The 22512-nt window shown below is 41.6% G+C and overlaps 1 protein-coding gene across 3 annotated transcripts in view; it reads left to right on the top strand.

The window, feature by feature from the left end:
- Nucleotides 1-13061: 13061 nt before the first annotated feature.
- Nucleotides 13062-22512, top strand: part of XPNPEP1 (X-prolyl aminopeptidase 1) — a 53616-nt gene continuing 44165 nt past the window's right edge. Inside the window, exons 1-2 of one of the 3 annotated variants that reach the window (XM_028513162.2) lie at nucleotides 13062-13236; nucleotides 19485-19573. In XM_028513162.2, the coding sequence (XP_028368963.1) occupies nucleotides 13205-13236; nucleotides 19485-19573 (121 nt within the window). In that variant the 5' untranslated portion in view covers nucleotides 13062-13204. The remainder of the gene's footprint in view (nucleotides 13237-19484; nucleotides 19574-22512) is intronic. The other 2 variants (XM_036027271.1, XM_028513166.2) reach the window with 2 other exon arrangements.

Genomic DNA, 22512 nt, shown 5'->3' with positions numbered 1-22512 from the left:
GTAGGGTTGCTGAAGTTACGGTTTCTGCTTCCCACTAATTAAAAAATTCATGTAATAAATTCAACAATTTTTCCTTAATAATTTGTATTCTTTTTGTTTTATTTAAGACATTTCCCCACATCCCAAGATTTTAAAGATAGTCTCCTGTATTTTCTTCTAAAAGTATTTTTTAAAAATTTAATTGACGTATAATATACTCACAGGACAGTGAGTTAAGTTATAAGAGTGCAGCTCCATGAGTTTTGATCAGGTAACCACTAAACTAACTTGTAATGTTACAAATAGGTCTTTCTTGTTATTGAACCTTATAAAGGAGGATTTGGACAGCATATACTCTTAGGTGTCTGGGCCCTGTTTGTGAGAGTCATTTATGTTGTGCATTTGTTCGTGCTCACGGCCTTACACTCTTCAATTATGTGGATTTACCACAGTTTATCCATGCTCCTGCCTATGGTCATTTGGGTAGTTTCTGATTTGGGTAACAGTGAACAGTGGTGCTGTCCGCTGTGTCTTTCGTTGAACATCTGTATATATGTATGTATGTACGCCAGTTGGGTATACGGACCTAGCAGAGGAGTATCTTTGTCATTTTTCACTTGATATTAGAGTCACCAAATGCTAGAGAGAGAACAGGGCTTCTACATTCCAGATGAGGGGATTGTGGCCCATTGGGGACAGTGATCCCTGAGGTCAAATTACAGCTCAGGGCCGGGCAGACCCAGGTCTAGGGAGAGCCAGGACACGTTCTCCTTCTAGTTCGTCCTGCTGCTTCTCTAAGAGACCAGTTGGATTCCCTTTTCTTTAAGCTCCGTGATCGCCCCTCCCCAGCCTGCGAGCGAAGTTGCTGTTCCAGGAAATCTGCAGCTGCTTCGGGCGTTTACGATGTGCAAAGGTCCTGAGGCACAAAGAAAGAATGAGGAAGAGGGCTGGACAGAGCTTTGCCCAGTGTAGTAGCTGAAGGTTTTTAGACGTTTTAGACAGAGACATTTACAGCCTATTTGCAGTTCATAGGCCCTGAGAACTGGCCATCATAACATACCACAAAATCTCTTAGAGATTTTGAATCAGTTGCTTAAAAATATCATTACTTAACACCCATTTGATTCCAATTCCACGTGACTTCAAAGAAAGGAAGGGGGAAGTGGTTGGTGATGAGGTCATACAATAGAAGTTTTTGTTTTGTTTTGTTTTGTTTTAATCTCTCTGCCTTTAGGAGCAGTTCTTCCTTTGCTCTTACCTCCTCAAACCACTCCACGGCTTCTTCGTGCCAAAGCGCTGGGAGGGACATAGGGACAGGCTGTTTTTACAGCTGTGCTGAACTTCAACCTGGGAGCCGTCCACCCCACTCCTCATACACTCAGGCAACTTCAGGGAGGAGGGGAAGGATGTAAATCATGCCCTCACACGTGGGTTCTATAGCTCATTTGTCTCTGAGCCTTACCCAGGGGCCTCTTATGTTCTGACTATTAAACAGGGAGCCAAAGCTGCCAGCAAAGATGATTCTTCAGCATAACAGCCAGGTCTACCCTATGGGCAAATCTACCCTGGTGTCTACAGGTGTTCCTTGCCTAGCACACAAGAAGGGCATTGACAAAACCCTAGACCGATGGGACCACACACCGGTCAGGGCCAGCACCTCACGCTATGGAGGAGGAAACTGCTTTTCTCGTAAGTTTAGTGAACTCGATGCTCTCCAAGGACTCCTCCAGTTTTGACAGTCCTGATTTTATGAAGATGTATAGGTATTGAATTTTTAAAAGGCACTGTGGGAGTTCACCAGTAATAATAGAGCTCACATTTGTTGTGTTCTTTCTGGGCTCCCGACACGGTGGAAAGTGCTTGTGTTCTTTGGTCTAGTCTTCAGAATAGCTTTCAAAGTCAGGCAGTCTTTTTCCCAATCACCAATTAGCAATTGATTAGAAGAGCGTGGTGTGCTGTGCAGCAGAGCAAACTAGATGGAAACAGGCCCAGCTCCTCACATTAGGGGAGGTGAAAGGCCGCCGCTCACGAGACTGCATGCTGTTCCCAGACTTTCTCTGTGGGGACTTGCGCTCTGAGGCAACACATTGTCTTTATTTCTCTTTGAAATCTGTAGAAGCCTTGCAGCATCTGCTGCTAATTTTGTGAACTTAGGCCAAAAGGAGGCCCCACAGCCTCCTCCTCACTGTACTTCTTGCAGCACTCTGGTGTTCCTGTTTTTATCATCTCCCTTTCCCACCTCACGCCCTCCACGCCTGCAAAGATCTCAGTTGCCGACCAGTATTTGTCAGTCTGACTGTCTGGGGGCTGTGGTACTCCTGCAGGCAGAAAATGCACCAACACCTCTTATATTTCTCTATGATTGAATGAAGCCTCCTATTCACACACTTGCTAGAACTAGGCAGGTAGCGTGATGAGTGAGGCCCACTGGCTGGGCACTGGGTGGTCCGGCTCAACCCCAGCCTGCTTGTTGGAAAGTTTAATGAGGAACCACAGGTCCAATGTTAATAGATTTGTGGGGGGTTTTGAAATCACTTCATGAGTTGGTAACTTAAAAAAAATCTTAAAATACCAGGTAGGATAAACCCCGGGTACCCAATTCACAACCTCTGATTGAGGTTTTTACCTGAGTGGATTTTGTGGTAGGAATTATCCCAGGAACCACCTAATTTCTTCACTTTGCTTGCTGTGTGTATGGATGTAGCCTTTGCTCTTGAAATTATAACTGTCCCAGTGTTTGTTAAGCTGGGTGTGCACAGGTGACTGAAAGACTGGGTTGAACTGACAAAGCAACAGAGGGAATTGGAAGATCTGGGTTCCAGTCTTATTCTGCAATAAACCAGCTGTGTGGCTTTGCTCAAGAGAATCTCTTGGTTTGAGCATCCTCATTTATAAAGCAAAAGCATCAGTGAAGGGATTCTTAGGGTCCTTCCGGTTTCAAAATTGCATAAATCTATGGCTTCAATTTAAGTGATAGAATTGCTTTCTTTTGCTTATACCTAAAATATCTAGATCAGGTGCTTAGATACTCAGGTTCATACTGTGGAAACAACTCTGATTTACTAGAGTAAGGGGCACCTTTGAAGTACACTTTTTTTTTTTCCAGTGGCTTCCATAAAAAGTGAGGCCAAGTAAGGGGTCACTCTACAATGAAGTGCCCGCTCACTTCTCCAGAGGAAAATGTTATTAGGAATTTCAGTTAAAGTCTGGGGAGAACAGATGGAGGAAGGAAGACAAATATGTTGATAAAGAATGGTAAGAATAGACAAGGACGTGCAGAAACTGGAAAACTTATTGCTGGTGGGCATATAAAACAATATGGACATTTTGGAAAACAGTTTGGCATTTCCTCAAAATAAGAGCTACCACACAACACAGCAATTCCACTCCTAGGTGGAATTCCACTCCTATACGTCCAAGAGACATGAAAACATATACCTACAAAAAATTCATAAATGAATGCTCACAGCAGCATTAGTCTACTTAAAGTTTTATTTATTTTTTTACTTGTAACAAATAAGAATATATGTATTTGAAGTATGCAATGTGATGCTTTGATATATGTATACATTGTGAAATGATTACCATAATCAAATGAACATATCCATCACCTCCTATAGTTACTTTTTTTGTGTGGTGAGAACACAAATTTCAAGTGTTTAATACATTGCTATTACCTATATTTGCCATGCTGTACATTATTCTCCAGCACTTATTAATCTTACAACTAAAAGAAGTTTGTACAATTTGATTAATATCCCCTTTTTCCCTCTTAACCCCAGCCTCTGGTAGCCATCATTCTCTTTTATTATGAATTTGACTATTTCTTTTAAGAGCCCACATATAAGTGAGATCATGTAATAATTGTCTTTCAGTGTGTCTGGCTTATTTCGCTTAGCATAATGTCCTTCAGGTTTATCCATGCTGTCTAAAGTGAAAGGACTGTCTTCTTTAAGGCTGGATAATCTGTTGTGTGCATATACTGTTGCGCGTGGGTCACCGGCCAGCAGTGACCACGGAATGCTGCGGATGGCTCGCCGAAAAACACGCGAGAAAAAACACAAACATGCACAGAGACAAGACTAGTTTCCGTGGGGAAGTAGGGACAGAATGGCCACCCCCCCTAGTGGGGAGGGCCCTGATTTACCGTCCATACCTGCTTTTATTGGGCTCATTTTGCATAATAATTCAAGTAAAGTACAGTACTTATCAGGGGGAAGTAAGGAAATACAGAAAACAAGGAACTCTGCTGGTCTATTGAGTGGGGGTCAAAGAGCTGTAAGACTTTGAGGAACAAACTTCCTCCTTGGACCCCTCTCATTCAGCTGAGAGCATTCTAAACAAAGAAGGTTTCACAGTAATTTACATGTTCTTTCTTAGGCCTGATCACCCGGGGAATCTGCCCTTTTCAGCACAGAGCTGCACCATCCTGTCATTGTTTCAGGCTTAGCTGGAGCAAGGGAACTAAGGTAATAAGGAGATTTTCTCCCAGACGATGAGAACTCAGGCTATGTCAAAGCCGAGGAGCAAGGGTCCATCACCCCCTTTTGCTGCAGCCCCCCAAGTCCTTTTGGGGGGCCTCCCAAAGTGATCGTGCCTGCCTTAGGTCGTTCCCCCCATGGGGAATCTTACCCGTCTTTGGCTAACCGACCAAGCTTTTTGGGGTTCAGCAGCAGAAGCAGCATTCCTGCCAGGAAGACAAGCCCTTGTCTCCTTGCTGGCTTACGGTTCCAAGGGCATTCCCTTAGCCTTAGCCTAGGCGGGGGTTTCAGCTTCTGATACCAGTCAGGGCGGTTCCCAACAATATACCATATTTTCTTTATCCATTCATCCATTAATGGACATTTAGGTTGTAATGAACGTGGGAGTGCAGATATTCCCTTGAGATAGTGATTTTATTTCCTTTGGCTACATACCCAGAAGTGGGTTTACTGGATCATATGGTAGTTTGATTTTTAACTTTTTAAAGAACTCCCATATTATTTTTCATAGCAGCTGTACCAGTTTACATTCTCACCAACAGTGCAAAAGGGTTCCCTTTTCTCCACATCTTCGCCAACACTTATCTTTTTTCTAAGCCATTGTTAGCATAGTTTTAATATCCATCCTAACAGGTGTGAGGTGATATCTCATTGTAGCTCTGTTTTGCATTTTCCTGATGATTAGCAATGTTGAGTACCTTTTTTTTTTTAAGATTTTATTTATTTATTTTTAGAGAGGGAAGGGAGGGAGGGAGGGAGAGGGAGAGAGAGAGAGAGAAACATCAATGTGCGGTTGCTGGGGGTTATGGCCTGCAACCCAGGAATGTACCCTGGCTGGGAATCGAACCTGGGACACTTTGGTTCCCAGCCCACACTCAATCCACTGAGCTATGCCAGCCAGGGCTGAGTACCTTTTCTTATACCTGTTGGTCATTTATATGTCTTCTTTGAAAAAAATGTCCATTCAGGTTCATTGCCCATTTTGTAATTGGATTATTTATTTACTTAGCTATTGAATTGTGTGAATTTTTAAAATATATTTTAAGTGTTCATTTTAATGGATAAATAAAATGTGGCATCATATTCATATGATGGAATATTATTCTTTGATCAAAAGGAATGAAGCATTGATACATGCTAGAATATGGATGAACCTTGAGAACACTGTGCCAAATGAAAGAAGCCAAACACTAAGTTGACTTATTAGACGCTTTTATTTATATGAAATTCTCAGAAGAGGCAATTCTATGGAGACAGTGGTTGCCTAGGGTTGGGAATGATGGGGGAAATGAGGAGTGATGCCAAAAGATATGTGGTTACTTTATGGGGTGATGAAAATGTTCTAAAATGAGAGAGTAGTGATGATTGTGCAACTCTGTGAACATACTAAAAACCATTTACTTGTACACTTGAAATTTAAAATATATTTTAAATTGTATGTGAGTTATAGCCCAATAAAGCTATTTAAAGGAGAATAGTAAGAATAAAAATGGTTACATTAAGAGATAGATGAATAAAAAATTAAAAAAGTTAAAAAGAAACAGGTGAAAACAATTTTATATGACTAGGTTAGTTACTAGTAAGTCTTTTTAGAGATCCTCATTTTATTCTGAGAGGGTTAGCAGGCAAATTATGATTAGGGAAAGGATGACTAACAATCAGAAATTGTGATTTTCATTTTTGGCTATAGTCTTAAGCATGAGATTGTTTTTTATTGTTTTATGCAGTGTTTTGAAGCTCAGGCAATCTGTTACTCTGTTTTTGTTTTTTTTTTTACTCCATTTGTTGAGTGTGGCTGGTTTGAGTCAGTATTAAGGATGCATTATGGCAAGGCACACTCATGACCTCAGTACCAACAAGGCTGCCAAAACTCTGGAGGACTTGCCAAGCCCCAGTGAGTTACCCCATGCCTTGCAAAATAGGAATCACAAAACAGGAAGAGTAGAAGACTTGATAGTTTGTGGTGCTAAGTTTAGGGGATTCTGTGTTCAAGTGCCAAAGGTGAAAAGATTTTGGCAAGAGGTAGCTGATTGAACTCAATTGCAAGGGCAATTTCAGTGGAGTTGAAATCGAGGCCATGCTTTGTCAAATCCTCTTGGGGAAGGAGTGACAAGTTGGGGTGTCTACAAGAGCCTGGCAGGTAAAATGGAAGTGTGTACATGGTCAAATGGAGGGCTCCCCGCCCCATTTCAAGGGGGTAGCCCCTGGCTGTCTGTTCATGCTGCTTGTTGCTGCACAGAAGGAAGCACCTGTGTTGCCAAACCAACCTTCTGATTTTGCAAAAGAAGCTGAAGGTATTAATTTTTAAAATAGTAAACCTTTCCTTTTTTAAATGCTGCTATTTAATTAGAATAAAAAATACAGAATAGGAGAAAATGTTTATGTCATATATCTGATGAGGGACTTGCATCTAGAATATGTAAAGAATACTCACAACTCAGTAATAATTATTTTTAAATGGGCGAAGGATCTGGATAGATATTCCTCCAATAAAGACATACACATAGCCAACAAGCACATGAAACGAAACTCAATGTCATTAGCTATCAGGGAAATGCAAATCAACCACCGTGAGATACCATTTTATAGACACTAGAATGGCTAGACTCAGAAAGATAAGTGTTGGTGAGGCTATGGAGAAACTGCAGCCCTCATACGGTGTTGGTGGGAATGTGAAATAGTGCAGCCACTTTGAAAAACACCTCAGCAGTTCCTCAAAAGGTTAAACATAGAGTGAGTGACCATATGACTCAACATTTCCATGCACAGGTATATATACTCAAGAGAAACGAAAACATGTCCACACAAAAACTTGTACACGAATGTTCACAGCGGCATTATTCACAATATTCAAAAAGTGGAAACAACCTAAATGCCCATTAAGTCAAGGATGGATAAACATGATATAAATATTATACGGCAATAAAAAGAAATCAAGTACTGATATATCTTACGATGTGGGTAAACCTTGAAAATGTAAGTGGAAGAGGCCAGTGACACAAGACCACGTAAGACTCCATTTGTATGACTTGTCCAGAAGAGGCGCATCCATAGGGATATTAAGTTAGAAAGGGGAGGATGGAGGGAAATGGGAAGTGACTGTTAAAGGATGCAGGTTTCTTTTTGGGGTGACGAAAGTGTTCTAAAGCCGATTGTGGTGATAGCTGCACAGCTCTGTGAACACACTAAACACCATTGAATTGCATACTTTACATCGGTGATTTTCAACCTTCTTCATCTCCTGGCCCACGTAAACTAAAACTCTGTGGCACACCAAAAAATATGTTTTGCTGATCTGACAAAAATAGGTATAATTTTGATTCATTCACACCAGATGGCTTTTGTTGTGTTGGCTGTTGCCTTTTTCTTTCTTTCTTTTTTTTTTAACTTGGACAATCTCAGGAAAAAGAGGTCAGTGCCCCTGACTAAACTGTCAGATATCGCATGTTTTAAGAATTCTTGCGGCACACCCGTTGCAAATCGTTGCTTTACATGGATGAATTGTATGGTATGTGAATTATATAAAGCTGTTACAAAAAATAATACAGTGAAGGTCACATAAAACATGTATCAGGCTGTCAGCTTCAAGTCCTCTGATTATGACTTCATCGAATACATAGCAGGCCTGGAAGGGGCTGGTCCAACCCCCATTCTTAGGAAATCAGAGAAGAAGGTGATTTGCTTTTTCCAAAGTCACATGCCTATTTAGCGTCAGGACCACAGCCAAAGCTTGTCTCTTCACCTTAACCTCTAGGCCACGCTGCCTCTATCCAAAGCCCAGCTTTGAAGACGTAGCTAGGAAGGAACTGTGAGAAGTTAGCATGAGCAATAGCTGGATATTCTCTCTTCCCTTTCCCACATTTTGCAAAGGTCTCTCAAAGACTTCCTGAGAAAGGGATAAATTATGGTAAAAAGGAACACTCCTTAAAGGAAGAAACAAACATAGTGCTTCCCTGAGCCTTTCCCCCCTATAGCATAGGAGGTTTCTGTGTGTTTGAGTCACTTGCTCTGTATATTTCTGACTCATTTACGCTTAGCTCATCAATATGTTGTGAGTGCAAGAACCATTCGTCATCCAAGAAACCCTCTGGGCCATTTTTAAAATTTGAACCAGAGAAGTGAGCTTTGCCAAAAGTAAATGGAACTCAGATATCAAAAGGTCTGAGTTCGGTTTTCATTGAATGCAAAGGGTGAGTGAATTCTGAACTGAGCCAAATGCATTCTCTCACCCTTAATTTACAGTACATTGTTTTGGCAGACTCTACGATCCTGAAATTTGGCCTTCTTCTGCCATTCCTTTCTAGGGTGTAACCACAAGTCTATCTTTCATTTAATTTTATAAAAAATAATCCATGTTATAATAATTTATGAGAGCTTTACTCATCACTGTTCCTGTATTAATTTTATGAAAACAAACTGAAATGTTTGAAAAGGTTGAAACCTTCCTCTGAAGTTGTAATGCTATTTAATATTCTCTAAGAATTTCTTTTTTTTTTTTCCATCCTTTCATCTGGGGGTTTATCAAAAGGGGTGTCGCCTGCCTTTTCAATCAATGATTAGGCCATCGCTCAGTTATTACATTGAATACTGGAAGACCATTGCCGGTGGTGCTCGGATTTGCAGGATGTGACAGGTCCTTCATACTGTCTTCAAAGGAGAAAGGATCAGAGAAAGGATTAGAACTTTGAGTTTCTTTGAAATTTAAAAAATGTAAAAAAAAAAAAAAAACCGACCCACAAAAGCATAGGAAAATGAACATCAATCCAAAATTTACGAAATCAAGAAAAGCAATTGTTAATATTTTGTGGGTCATTTTCTCTTTATTCTAAAAATGTATATATATAAGTATATGAGCTGTGTCCAGAAGGCTTCTAGTCATGTAATATAAAAAAGAGACACTTATTGAAGAAGATACAAGATACAAAAGCATTGTGCATAGGACAATGACACCTCAGTCCCCTTCAAAGTAGGTACCTTAGGACCTCACACAGCTCTCCCAGTCGCCAAACCTGTTATATTTCCCTGAATCTCATTGTTGATCTGAAATCTCTTTCAAAGGTGATATTAGTTTTGGGAAAAGCCAGAAGTCACAGGGCACCAAATCTGGGCTGTAGGGGGGCTAAGTCACCTGGGTAGTTTGATGTTTTGCCAAAAAACTGCACAAGATGTCATGCATGAGTGGGCGTGTAGTCATTATAAAGCTGCTGATCACCATTTGCCCATAGCTGCTGCCTTTTGAATCATCTGAATAATTTCCTCGGAGGAATGTTTAAGCTTAATGGAAAATTTGATGCAGATTTGTTGCTCTACTCGCTCAGTTATTTTGAATGCAACAACCACACAGTACACATGCTCACTGAATGGCATTTACTGCCCCCACTGACTGGTACAGTGAAGTTGTCATTGATCACACTTGTGCATTCCAGTCCACTCTCTTTGGCTGCCAGGCTACATCAATGTCACGCAAACCACTCTTATTATATTAACAATGGCTGGACTTTTTTGGACAGACCTCATGTATATAATTATAAAATTACATATATATAATTATAAAATGGAATATTGCATCATTTTATAATTACTTTTTCCATTTCTTAGTTCATAACTAATTATCAATATTTAAAAATTATATCTACTTCATGTATAAAATTCAAATGTACATATAAAACATACTTAAAATGATTCAATGAGGAGTTTTTATTGCAAGTAACAGAAAATCCATGTCAAAATCCATGTCTGACGTAAACACAAAAGGAAATTTTTGGCTGACCTCCGAAAAGTCCAGCGGGAGATCTAGTTTCAAGCATGGCAGGATTCTGCTTTGGTGCTACTCACATGTTGCATAGAGAGGCAACCCTTTCAGAGTGTATGCATCCAGGTTCTTGACTGGCAGGAGAACAAGCCTGTGTTCCAGCACTCGCCATGAAAATTTCATTGCACTGCTCCCATGCCTATCTCTGAGCCTATCCTTGTCACTCATTACTGGGTCAGAATGGACTCCTGGGATCCAAGTGTTTCACTAAGAGAAAACAGATGGGGAATGAGGCAGGGATGGGAGGAACGGGTGGATCCTCAGAGTGTGAGAACCAGGAGGATGGATGAATGTCACGTGGCCAAAATATGAGTCCCACAATTCATACACCTGGACATTGAGAACTCATTTTGTATTGTTTCCTAAGGACTTTTGGAGCAAATGACCTCAAATCAGGCAGCTTAAACAGAAATGTATTGTCTCACAGTTTTGGAGGCTAGAAGTCCAACATCAAGGCATCCATGGGGTTGGTGCTTTCTGAGGGCCATGGAGGAAACTCCGATCCGTGCCTCTCTCCTAGCTTCTAGTGGTATGTGGGCAATTGTTGGTATTCCTTGGCTTGTAGATGCATCACCCTGAGTTTGGGTTCCAACTTCACTTGGCATTCTGTGTCTAAATTACCCCGTCTTATAAGGATACCAGTCATATTGCATGAAGGTCATAGTATGATCTCATCTTAACTAATTACATCTGCAACAACCCTACATCCAAACAAGATCATAGTCTGAGGTGCTGGGGGTTGGGGCTTCAATATATGAACTTTGGGAGGACACAGTTCAACCCGTTTCCACACAATATCTCTGGTTACACTTAATACATATCCAGTTTGAGTCTGAATGATAATGATGATCCCTCCTTCCATTGTGTGGGCTAGGTTTGATGACTGACTTCTAGTAGTGTTCCCTCCCTGTAGTTTAGTGATTAAGTTTGGGGGCTAGGAATCCTGAATGTACACCACAACCCCATCACATACTAGCTTGTGGATTTTGGACAAATGGCAATCTCTGAAAACCTGTCTCCTCAACTAGTGAAATGGGGATAACAGTCCTTCACTCACTGGGTCATTGTGGGCCAGGCACATAGTGCTCAGTACATGTTAGTCAGTGTGGCTGTTCCACCTCTTTAAACATGTGAAGACTGCAGAGCCACGAGAAGAGCCTGACATAACCCCTGTGTTCTCAACTTTTAGTGATACTTTGGCTCAACTTCTCCTTAAGGTTCTGCTGAAACAAGTTCAAGAGGGGGGAGGATGCTTTGTTATCCTGCAAACAGGACTACAAATCTGTTTCAGGGAACACAAAGTATTTCTCTTTTTCTTCCCTAAAGCCAGATGCCATAAATTCTGAGCAAACTTCTCTAGGCGACGTGATAGCAAATACTGGTTCCCTTTAGGTCCCGCTTATCTCTCAGACATCTCCTCTTTCCTTGTACAGCTTGATCTTTCAACCAGTTCTCAGCTGTGGGCTGGAACCAGTCATTTTACTTATAAGCTCTCTCTTTTTTGGCTCATAAATTTGGGAAAATGGAACAGGCGCCTGCTGTTTTCCAAGGCACCACATCATTTAGTTTTTTCATACTTTTCCTATTTCTACAGGGCTGAATTTAGCTTGTTGACATGCTTACTGAATAACAAGAACTTCAAGCTCTTGAAGGCTGCAGAACCTATTTGATTATAGGCCTTCACCGAGGTCAAAGCAAAAAACGTGGTCACTTTCATTCAGCAAATATTTCTTAAGTGCCGACTCTGTGCCCAGTGCAAGTCTAAACACCAGGGTCATAACAATGAACAAGAGGGCTACTTTCCCTACCCTTGAGGACCTCACATTCGGAGGACATTCATTCATGCATAAGATGTATGAGAAACTTACTACATATCAGGTGCTGTTCATAGTAAACAAAACAGACAAAATCCTGCACTGATGGCTATGGTGTGTGTGTGTGTATAAGGGGGAACAGAATATGATACATGTAAGTAGATTTTTCATCATGTAAGAAGGTGGTAAGTGCTATGAAAAAAGTAGACCGGAATAAGGGGGATTAGGAATATTGGGGTGGGGGTTACAATTTTAAATAGGGTCGTCAGGGTGGGTCTCATTGAAAAGGTGATTCTTGAGCAAAGGCTTGAAAGCAAGGGGAGGGCAAGGTGAGGAAGAGAACCTGGGTATTTGGGGGGGAAAGCAAGTCCAAAGGCTCTGTGGCATGGGTGTGCCCAACTTTTTCAAGAATAGCAAGCAGGTGGGTTTAGCAGGAGCAGAGAGGACAAGGTGAGAATACAAGTTAGAGGCAGATCAAGTAGAGCTTTTAGCCTGAGTGAAATGAGGAACCATAAGCAAGTGTTCATTTCGGCCTATATATCTGAAGAATAGAGTAGCCACTGATTGAAATGGCGACTGCTGTCTGGTGGCGCATGTTTTTGTTTTGGTGAGTAGGGCCAGGAGGGCCATTCGGACACATTAAGTTTGGGGTGCCTATAGTAGCCATTCAAGTGGCGTGGACAGCTGGATTTTAAAGCCGTCTAGAGCACTAATTTGGGGACAACTCTAAAACCTCCGGAAGTGAGACCCTGCTGAGATAGCTCCACAACTGGCCACGTGCCCCTCCTCTTTTTCCTCCTTGATGTGCCGCAGCTATTTTAGTTGACTAAGCCCTTCTTTTTCTTCCTTGGGGAATGGTGGGAAAAAAATGAACAGAAATGACGCACCACGACGTGATGTCCACTGCCTACCTCTGAGCACGGATAGAAAGACCTGGGTAATGGGCGGGGCCCGCGGCTGGGCGGGGCCACGGCACTCACGCACGCTACCGACAGGGGCGTGGCCGACTCCGCGCGCCTACCGCTGGCTCACCCGAAGGCCTCCCTCCCTCCATCCCTTCCGCGGGTGATCAGCTGGTCTGTGCACCCCTTACGTGGATTGGGGCACGTCACCGCCGAATGGCAGCCTCCAGAAAGGCACCGCGAGTAAGGTGAGGGGACTGCCAGGGACCCGGCGTCCGGGCAGCGCGCGGCTCCCGGGGCCGGGTGCACGTGTGTCAGTCCGGAGGGCAGGGACGTGCAGGTCTAGAGCGGCGGGCGGCCAGCTGCCCTAGGACTAAGGCCGGGGCTTGCTGGAGCCCCCGCTGGGGGAGGGAGCCGTGCAGCGGACAAGTTCCGGTTTGTTTCTGGTGGGGCCGAGGGCTACCCCAGGCTTCCCGAGCCGGAGTCCGGTACCCGGAAGAGTGTGCCCGCTGAGCTGCTGTGTTCGGCCGAGGGGGCGGTGGCTGTCGTTGCCCCTGGCCCAGCAGAAGGCCCCGCTATTGCTGGAAGTTGATGTCCCCTGCCTCCTCCGGCAAGCTTCTGCCCTCGCCGCTGTACCCTGACAGGGTACAGGGAAAATAATCGTCAAATTACAACCCTGACAGTACTGACACATGCATTTCGTTTTATTGATCTGTCACCATAACAAAGATAGGAAAACTCAGGGCCTCTCTGCCCAAATGGTTTCAGAGGCAACACTTTGGCATAATCTCCAGGAAACTCCCATCAGTAACCTGTCCTATCTTCTCCTGGGATTCTGCGAGGCCAGAAGGATAATCCCCCAGTCTCACATTAAATTCATTTCAGCCTGTTCTCTCCCCTCCCCCACAACAGCCCGCGTATACTTATCAGAGCATCTAACAAAATGGGAGACTGAGAGACACATTCAGAGTTCACAAGGGCCAGAAGCCAAACTCCCTGGAGATAGACAGGGAGTCAGCTGTCTTCCGTTTGAAATTTGAATGAACATGCTTGGTTGGCAGTATGGACAGGCTCTCTTGCTGAACACAAACTATGGTTTGTGTTGTTTGTAAATGGACAGATCCCAAGCCGACCTTGATTTGGACTTGGCCTTGCTATAGCACGTTAGGGATGAGAACCATGCCTGCCCTGTGGAAGGGTGAGGTATGGCAAACCGGCATGTGGAAGGAGCTGCTTGTATGTTAAATGCTGGAAATGGGATCAGGCAAGTGAATAATGATGAGCTAGATCCAAGGCAGAGAAGTAGCCTTTGAGGACCAAGGTGGTCTTTGCTGGGTTCATAGAATCCCAACATTTTAGGGGCACAGGGGCCCTTCAGCATCAGCTGACAGAACCTCTTTACCTTACACTAGAGGCCACTGAGAGGCCGAGAGAAGGGGGTCTTTGTGGCAAAATTTGAATGCCACGCAATGTAAAACTGACTCAGTTTAGGTGATGGAAATTGAACTCAAATTTTCTTGGGTAAAAAGGGGTTGAGCTGGTTTCTAGTGCAGCCGAGTCCAGTAGACCAACACTGGCATCAAACTTCCCTCTATTTCACATTTCTTGGCTCTCATCTCTTCAGTGTTGCTTGCATTGGTAGGCAGGCTTTCCTTACAGCAGGTAATAACAACAGTTCTAGGCTGACAGCCCCAGCAGAAATAGAGCCTTCTTACTTAATGGTGGGAGAGAAATCTCAGATCCGATTCTCCCTGGGTTGATTTGATCCTTTTGATCATCCCTGAACCAATGATTGTGGCTGGAGGGATGGATTGATCAGACCTGGGTCCCAGAACTTGGTGGGTGATTCATCTCAACTCTGGGCTGAAAATGGAGAAGAGACAGTCTCAAAAGGAAAACCAGGGTGTTCTCTTCAAAAGAGGAAGAGATGGATTCTGGGTAGGCAAAGATGAGTCTCCCACTAATCCCCCCTTGAACTTGTTTCATTCCATCCTTACCTCACCTTACAAGGGGTGATTGAACATCTCAGTGGTTTTTGTTTTGCCTCCTCCTGAGCTGTGGATGTCTCATCATGGCCTGGGGGAAGAGGGAGGGTAAGAAGTACCTTGCAGGGATTTCTTTAAAAAGAGAGAGGGAGAAAAATATGCCGTAGCCATCTTATGCAAAGGTTGAACAGGAAGATCTCTACATGCTTCTTTTCCTCTTAACCCAACTCGAGCACTTCATGATGTTGAGAAGGTGTAGACTGAAGAAGTGCTGGGAACAGGAAGAGCACTGAGTTTAGTTGGGAACTCTGGACTCTAGTTCTAGACTAGCTCTGTCACAAAATAGCTGTGAGGCCATGAGCAAGTTATTTGATCTCCTTTTTGGATATAATGAACAATATTGTTAAGAACATTTGCATACAAGGTTTCATGTGGACTGACCACATGAAACCATTTCCATTTCCACACTTGAGAGTGGAATTGCTGGGTCATAGGGTAACTCTATGTTTAACTGTTTGAGGAACTCCAGGCCACATTCCCACCAGCAATGTCCGAAAGTTTTAATTTTTCCACATCCTTGCCCGTACTTGTCATTGTTTTTTTTCCTTCCTAGTGGATATGAAGTATCTCATTGAGGTTTTGATTTGCGTTTTCCAAATGTATAATGTTGTTGAAAATCTTTTCACGTGCTTATTGGCCATTTCTATATCTTAGACATTTAGAGCCTTTGACCATTTTAAAACTGGGTATTTGTCTTTTGCTTATTGAGTTGTAATAGATCTTCATATATACTGTATACTAGACTCTTACCAGATATATGAGTTGCAAATTTTTTTTCTCATTTTATGGATTGTCTTTTCACTTTCTGTTTTTAAAAACTGTTTTTTCATTGTTGTTCAGTTACAGTTGTCCCCATTACTCTCCCCAGCCCTGCCCACCTCCCACCTCCCATATTCACTTTCTCAGTGGTATGCTTTGAATTGTAAAAGTCTTTCATTTAATGACATCTAGTACATCTGTTTCTTTTGTTGCTTGTGCTTTTCATGTCATATCCAAGAAATCATTGCGTAATCCAAGGTCAGACAGATTCCTGTTTTCTTCTAAGAAAACATTTTTGTGATCTTTTTTGAGTTAACTTTTATATGTGGTGTAAGGGTACAGATTATAATCTTCCTAGTGGATGTGAAGTGGTGTCTTTATTTTTTTTGCACGTGTATGTCCAGTTGTCCCAGCCTCATTTGTTGAAAGGACTGTTTTTCTCCATTGAGTGGTTTTGGCATCATTGTCAAAAATTCATTGACAGGACTCATGGGCATGGACAACAGTTGTGATTGTGGAGGTGGGGGTATAAGGGGACTAAATGGTAATGGGAAAATTCAATATAAAATTAAAAAAATAAAAATTAAAGCAATGAAAAAATTGACAGTAAATGTGAGGGTCTGTTTCTGAACTCTCAGTTCCACTTCATTGATCTGTAAGTCTGTCTTTATGTCAGTACTACCCTGTCTTGATTACTATAGTTTTATTAGTTTGGAAATCAGGAAGGGTGACTCCTCCAAATTTGTTCTTTTTCAAGGTTGTTTTGACTTCTGGATTCGTTGCATTTCCATATGAATTTTAGGACCTGCTTGTTAATTTCTGTATAGTTTCTATGCAGAAATTGGCCTCCGGGTTTTCCTTCCAGTACACCAGTTTCTATGCAGAAACTAACTAGAAACCTAGATTACTTTGGGAAGTATTGCCATTTTAACTATATTAAGTCTTCCAATCCCTGAACATAGAATGGCTTTCCGTCTGTTTAGGTCTCTTTTAATTTCTTTCAACAATGTTTTGTAGTTTTCAGAGTGTAAGTTTTGCATGTCTTTTATTATATTTATTCCTAGGTATTTATTTTTTGATTCTATATTGTAAATGAACTTTTTAAAATTTCATTTTTGGAATGTATATTTCAAGTATATACAAATACATTTAATTTTTGTATGTTGGTTTTGTATCCTGCATTCTTGATGAACTTATTAGGTCTAATTTTCTTTGTGGGTTCTTTAGGATTATCTATATTCAACGTAATGCCATTTGCAAATAGGTAGTTACTACTTCTTTTCTAATATAGGTGTCTTTTATTTCAATTTCTAACTTCTTTTCTAGAAAAGAAGTTACTACTTCTTTTTTAATATAGGTGTCTTTTATTTCATTTTCTTGCCTAGTACAATGTTAACTAGAAGTTGCAAGAGTGGACACATCTCTCTTGTTTCTGATCTTAGGGAGAAAGCGTTCAGACTTTAACATTAGGGATGATGTTAGCCATGGATTGTGTAATGTTTTTCATCAAGTTGAGGAATTTCTCTTCTAGTTTATTGAGTACTTTTATCATGAGAGGGTGTTGGATTTTGTCAAGTGCTTTTTCTGTCTCTATGGAGGTTATGTAGTTTTTGTTCATTATTCTACTGAGACTTTGTGTTATATATATATATATATATATATATTTTTTTTTTTTTTTTTTTTTTTTTTGTATGTTGAACTGATCTTGTATTTCTGGAATAAATTCCTCTCGGTGATGGTGTCAGATCTTTTTTATATGTAACTGGATTCACTTTGCTAATATTTTTGAGGGTGTTTGCATTTATATTTATAAGAAATGTTGAGGTGTCTTATTTTTAAATAAAAGAATATATGGTTCCCCCAGTAAAGAACATCTCATTCTTCCCAATGCAGTTAGAGCAGCCGCAATCTGAGAGCAGGCCTGCAGTGACGCTGAAAATGTCTGGCCTTCTGCTTCTGGCTGTGTGGTGGACTGAGCTAATGTGGACCCCTTTCCCTCTACCAATGCATAAAAATGGGGTAAAATTGTGAAATTTAATTTCATAGCTGAATAAGATATAAATGTATAAAGACATAGGCTCCTTTCCATAGCCTATACCAGGCTCCTTATTGCTTCTCTGATCTTGTCTCCTAACCACTTCCGTGTCTCCCAACACACTGGCCTCCGTGCTTTCCCTCCAGCACACCAGGCGTACTCCTGCCTTAGGGCCTTTGGACTTGCTGTTCTTCTTTTCTGAAATGTTCCTCCCCTAGACATCCACATGGCTTGAGCCCTCACTTTTTTTTAGGTCTCTGATAAAATGTCATCTGTTAGCAAAGAGGCCTTGCTTGGCAACCCCATATGAAATAACCTCTCCCCTTACCTCTCTGACCCTTTGTTCTTCTTGTCCCATTTTAGTTTTTCTCATAGAACACACACTTACTACCTGGTATACTGTATTCTTGTTTTGTGTCTGTTGCCTTTCCTTTCCTATCCTTCCCTCCCAAAAACTTCCCTCCCTCCCCACCCCCATGTAAACTTCTCAAGGTCAGAGATGTTGTTGTATATTTTGTTTGCTGTTGTGTCTAGAATAGGGCCTGGATTATAGAAGATTCTCAATAAATATTTGTTGACTGAATGGACTTGAAAGAGAAATCCTCAGGTAGCAGAAATATAGTAGAACTTAGAGCCTGAAGTTTTGGGGGGGCTAAACTGTTAAGCTGAGCCTTGGAGAGGTTATGAGGTGCTACAGGCCTTCATACCAGGAGTTCAGGGTGTCAGACTACCCCCATATGGGAACATGGTCTTGTGTGCAAATCTCCTAGCTAAGCAGTTAGAGTGAACATTAATCTCAGAAGAACACAACAGTGACAATAATGCTTGTGCAATCCAGGACATATTTCATTCTCATAGATAAAATAGTCTCTACTGAAGATAAGCTCTTACTAAAAGATTACAAAACCCGCAAGGAATGACCCTCCAGGAGGGAGCCAGTAGACCCGGCAAACTTGAGGATTACTATCCCCAGACCTTATAGTGGTAAGCCTGGAATGAATTATAAAGGCCCCAAGTAATTAAAGCTAAGAGAAGGAAAGGAAACCATAGTGAAAGAATAGGACACCATGAAGAAAGAAGTTGGCACATTTGAAAAAGAACCAAGAATTCACGCACGAGACAAAGTCATTGCAAATCTTTTTATCCTAGTTAAACAGAAGGTGAGACATAGCTGAAGAATATTCGTGAACTGCAGGCTAGGTCTGAGAAGGCTTACCTGTTATGGTAATGTTTTTTTTTAAATTTTATTTTAATCATTGTTCAAGTACAGTTTTCTGCCCTTTACTCCCATTTCCACACCCCCCACCCCTAGTTTGTGTCCATGTGTCCTTTATATTAGTTCCTGTAAACCCTTCCCATTCTCCCCTGAAATTCCCTCCCCTCTTCCCTCTGGTCACTGTCAGCCTGTCCTCTATTTCAGTGACTTTGACTATATTTTGCTTGTTTCTTTGTTTTGATGTTTAGGTTCCTGTTAAAGGTGAGATCATGGTATTTGTCTTTCACTGCCTGGCTTAATGTTTTATCTGAGGCTTTTATTTACTTCGTTACTGATACTGGGGTAGGAGTTCTTTGGACGCACTAAGGAAAATTGCTCACTAAGCCTTGCCACGTTTACTGCGGTCAAAGTCTGTAATATCCTGTTCTTTCTCTCCTTAAGGGCGAGTCACCGGGATTTTCAGCTGAAAAATTTAAGAATAATCGAACCTAACGAGGTGATATATTCAGGAGACACAGGTGTGGAAACAGGTAATAATTTTGACTATTATTATTAGATGGAGCATCTCAAAAGGGTGTAGGTCCTCTTGCCTCAATCTCAGGGTGGGAGAAAAGAGAAGGTAAGGGGTCAGTAATTTTGATCACAGCTGGCGGTAGGAGGACATATATCTGGAAATTAAAAACCATTTTGTATCTTGGCTTCCTGGGTAGTTAAGTATTTAGTACCTTTTTTAGGGTAGTTAGGTTAGAGAATTGAAGTTACTGCATTTACCTTTTTTGGGGTAGTTATGATGGTGATAGGTATTATTGAAAAAGTCCTAGCCTAGTTTTTGTAATCTCTAATATAATCTTTTACTGACTGCCTTAGAGGTTGGTTTTCAGTTTTTATCATATGATTATGAAATGAGAATAGTTTGTAATATACAGGGTGGGACAAAAGTAGGTTTGCAGTTGTGAGTATGTGACATGCAGAATTTATTCATGTATTATTATTTATTAATTATTGCATTATTTTCCGTATGAACAACTGTAAACCGACTTTTGCTCCACTCTGTATTATTGTGCTTTATATATTCAGGGAAATCTTTTTTAGAAAAATGTCTGTATCTTCTCCCCAGAACTGGTTAGTTGTATTGTTAGGTTGCCAGAAACCTGAATTCTGGAAAGTGATGCATTTTTGTATTTTTAGCCCTTGTCACCAGTGCTTTTCCATGGCTTACTCAGGAGAACCACAGTGTTTCCTTTTAGCTGAGTGAAAAATCAATCCCTTGAAGCATGCAAGACACTATGACTAATCTCTCTTTGGAAGATCAGTGCTATAATTGTACTGATCCTTGTATGCAACACATTTTGGGCCATATTAGGAGGGGGGAGATGAAGAAGAAAGAAGGATTGGGAAAAGGGGAGGTAAAGAAAGGGAAAAAGTGATAGAACCATCAGGATCAGAGGTTGACGAGAACTGCTCTTTCTTTTTATTATATATGAAGAAATAGAGGTTCAGGGAGTTCTGTAGTCTGAGGTTGCAGATTCCAGCTGGAAATCAGAACCCACTTGTTTTGATGCCACTGGTCTTAGAATGCTTCAAGAGAGACTCTGTTATGTTCCCCTAGATAATATGTTGTAATAGAATATGAACTTGGGAATTCGATAGACCTGGGTTGTGGTTCCTAATAATCCAGGTGACTTGGGCAAGTTCTGGTGTTTTAACTCCCATACCTTTATCTGAAAGATGGGAATAGTGAAACCTCCTGTGGAGGATCATTGTGAGAGTTAACTATTAATGTATGTAAAACCCTTTGCCCTTGCTCAGTGGCGAACAGAAACAAACCATGACCTCTAAAGCTATTGATGCTGGAGGAGGAGCTTCCCATCTGTGCACGTGTTAAGATGCTGAAATCGGAGAAAATCAGCCCCTTCTCTTCTTACGACAAGGCGTGTAGGAATCCCAGCCGGTGCAGATCCAGATCCAGATTCAAAGCGTATTTCTCGAGCTCCTACAATGCACCATGTGCTGCGCATGTTGCTTTCACACATGTTGTCATGTTAAGTTCTCCTAGCCACCCAGTGAGGTGAAGAGGGTGTGCTCTTCATGTACTTTCAAGGAGTGGAAAGCCTTGTTTGTGGTCAAGGTTGGAGGTTTAGGAACTGGGTTTTAAAAGCAGACCCACATATGCAAGAGACTTTTAAATGAGTCATTCATTTTAAAGCATGATTTAAAAATACCTGGCAGTGTATGGGCTAATGTTACATCATGGACTAGGTTTGTTGCTCTTGGCTTTCCACTTCCCTGCACACCCTGATTAGCTCTTGGCTGCTTCTGACATTTCTGAAAAGTAATGGGATGTGCAATGAACAGATGTTCTAATACAGCGTCTTCTACGATCCTAGCTTTCTTCCACTGAAGGCTCATTGCTGTTTATTATATTGAGTCTAAAAGATCATGGATACAAAGTTGTGATATTCACTCAGACATCTTTCAGTGAGCATATGTATGTGTTAGGTGCTGGGCTAGATAATGGATTCAGAGGTGAAGATGACACGGGCCCTCTTTAAGGAGAAGCAGTATATTCACCTGTCACACCATTTATCACTTGCTGTCATAGTTAGTTAATTGCGCATCTAACTCTAATAATTGTAAGCAGATAACTTTGACTGTGTGCCAGGCACTCTTTCTAAGTGCTTTATATATAGTAACCCATTTAATCCTTATAAAAATGATGCTGTGAGGATCACTAGCCATGCCTTTCACCTTCTCCTTCTTGATTACCTTTTCAGCTGCTGCCACCTCAATGGCTGGGTCTTATAATTGCATCAGTTTTGTCTCCTCATCATCTCTGGCTGCTCATCCACTCGAGTTATTTCCAAGACCTGTGGTCCTTGTGGCCACAGCTGTGTCAACACCTTGCTCATTGTATCTATTTCAGGGGTAGCTGCTTCCACTGCCCCAGCGCATTGTCTCAGCCACTCGCCGTCTGTGGCTGTTGCCTTTGATGGTTTGTAGCTGAGGGCTTTGTACTTGTCCCTGGTTCTGTTGACTTTATTGATGAAATTAGTGACTGATAATGTGGACACATTCTGTAGTCAACACTACAAACACCCAGCCAGCGCCATCAAAGTCCTTAAGTCAGAATGTGCTCAAGTAGAAAGAAGACTCTATAAAGAAATTAATGATCTTAAAAGAACATATACTGGCTTCTATCATATATTTGCTTTTTAAAATTCCAGATGCGCAGGCTGTACTCCAGACCAATTAAATCAGAAGTTCCCCAGGTAGTTCTAATATGCAGTCAAGGTTGAAATACTGCTCCAAAGGCAGTCTACACTTTAACTTGAATCTAAGAATGTTAAGTTACTCAGAAAGATGGTTTGGAAACAAGTTAAGTCTATTTTGAAGCCCCTGAAAGCTGTCATAATGTAGTTTTCAGGCACTGGCAAGCTTAGGAGGTCGCCACAGGCTTTACCTGGGACTC

Source organism: Phyllostomus discolor, chromosome 5 (genome assembly GCF_004126475.2).
Source record: "Phyllostomus discolor isolate MPI-MPIP mPhyDis1 chromosome 5, mPhyDis1.pri.v3, whole genome shotgun sequence".
Taxonomy (NCBI): Eukaryota; Metazoa; Chordata; class Mammalia; order Chiroptera; family Phyllostomidae; genus Phyllostomus; species Phyllostomus discolor.
The sequence above is the reverse complement of the archived record's forward strand: the minus strand, read 5'-3'. Positions and strand labels throughout refer to the sequence as shown.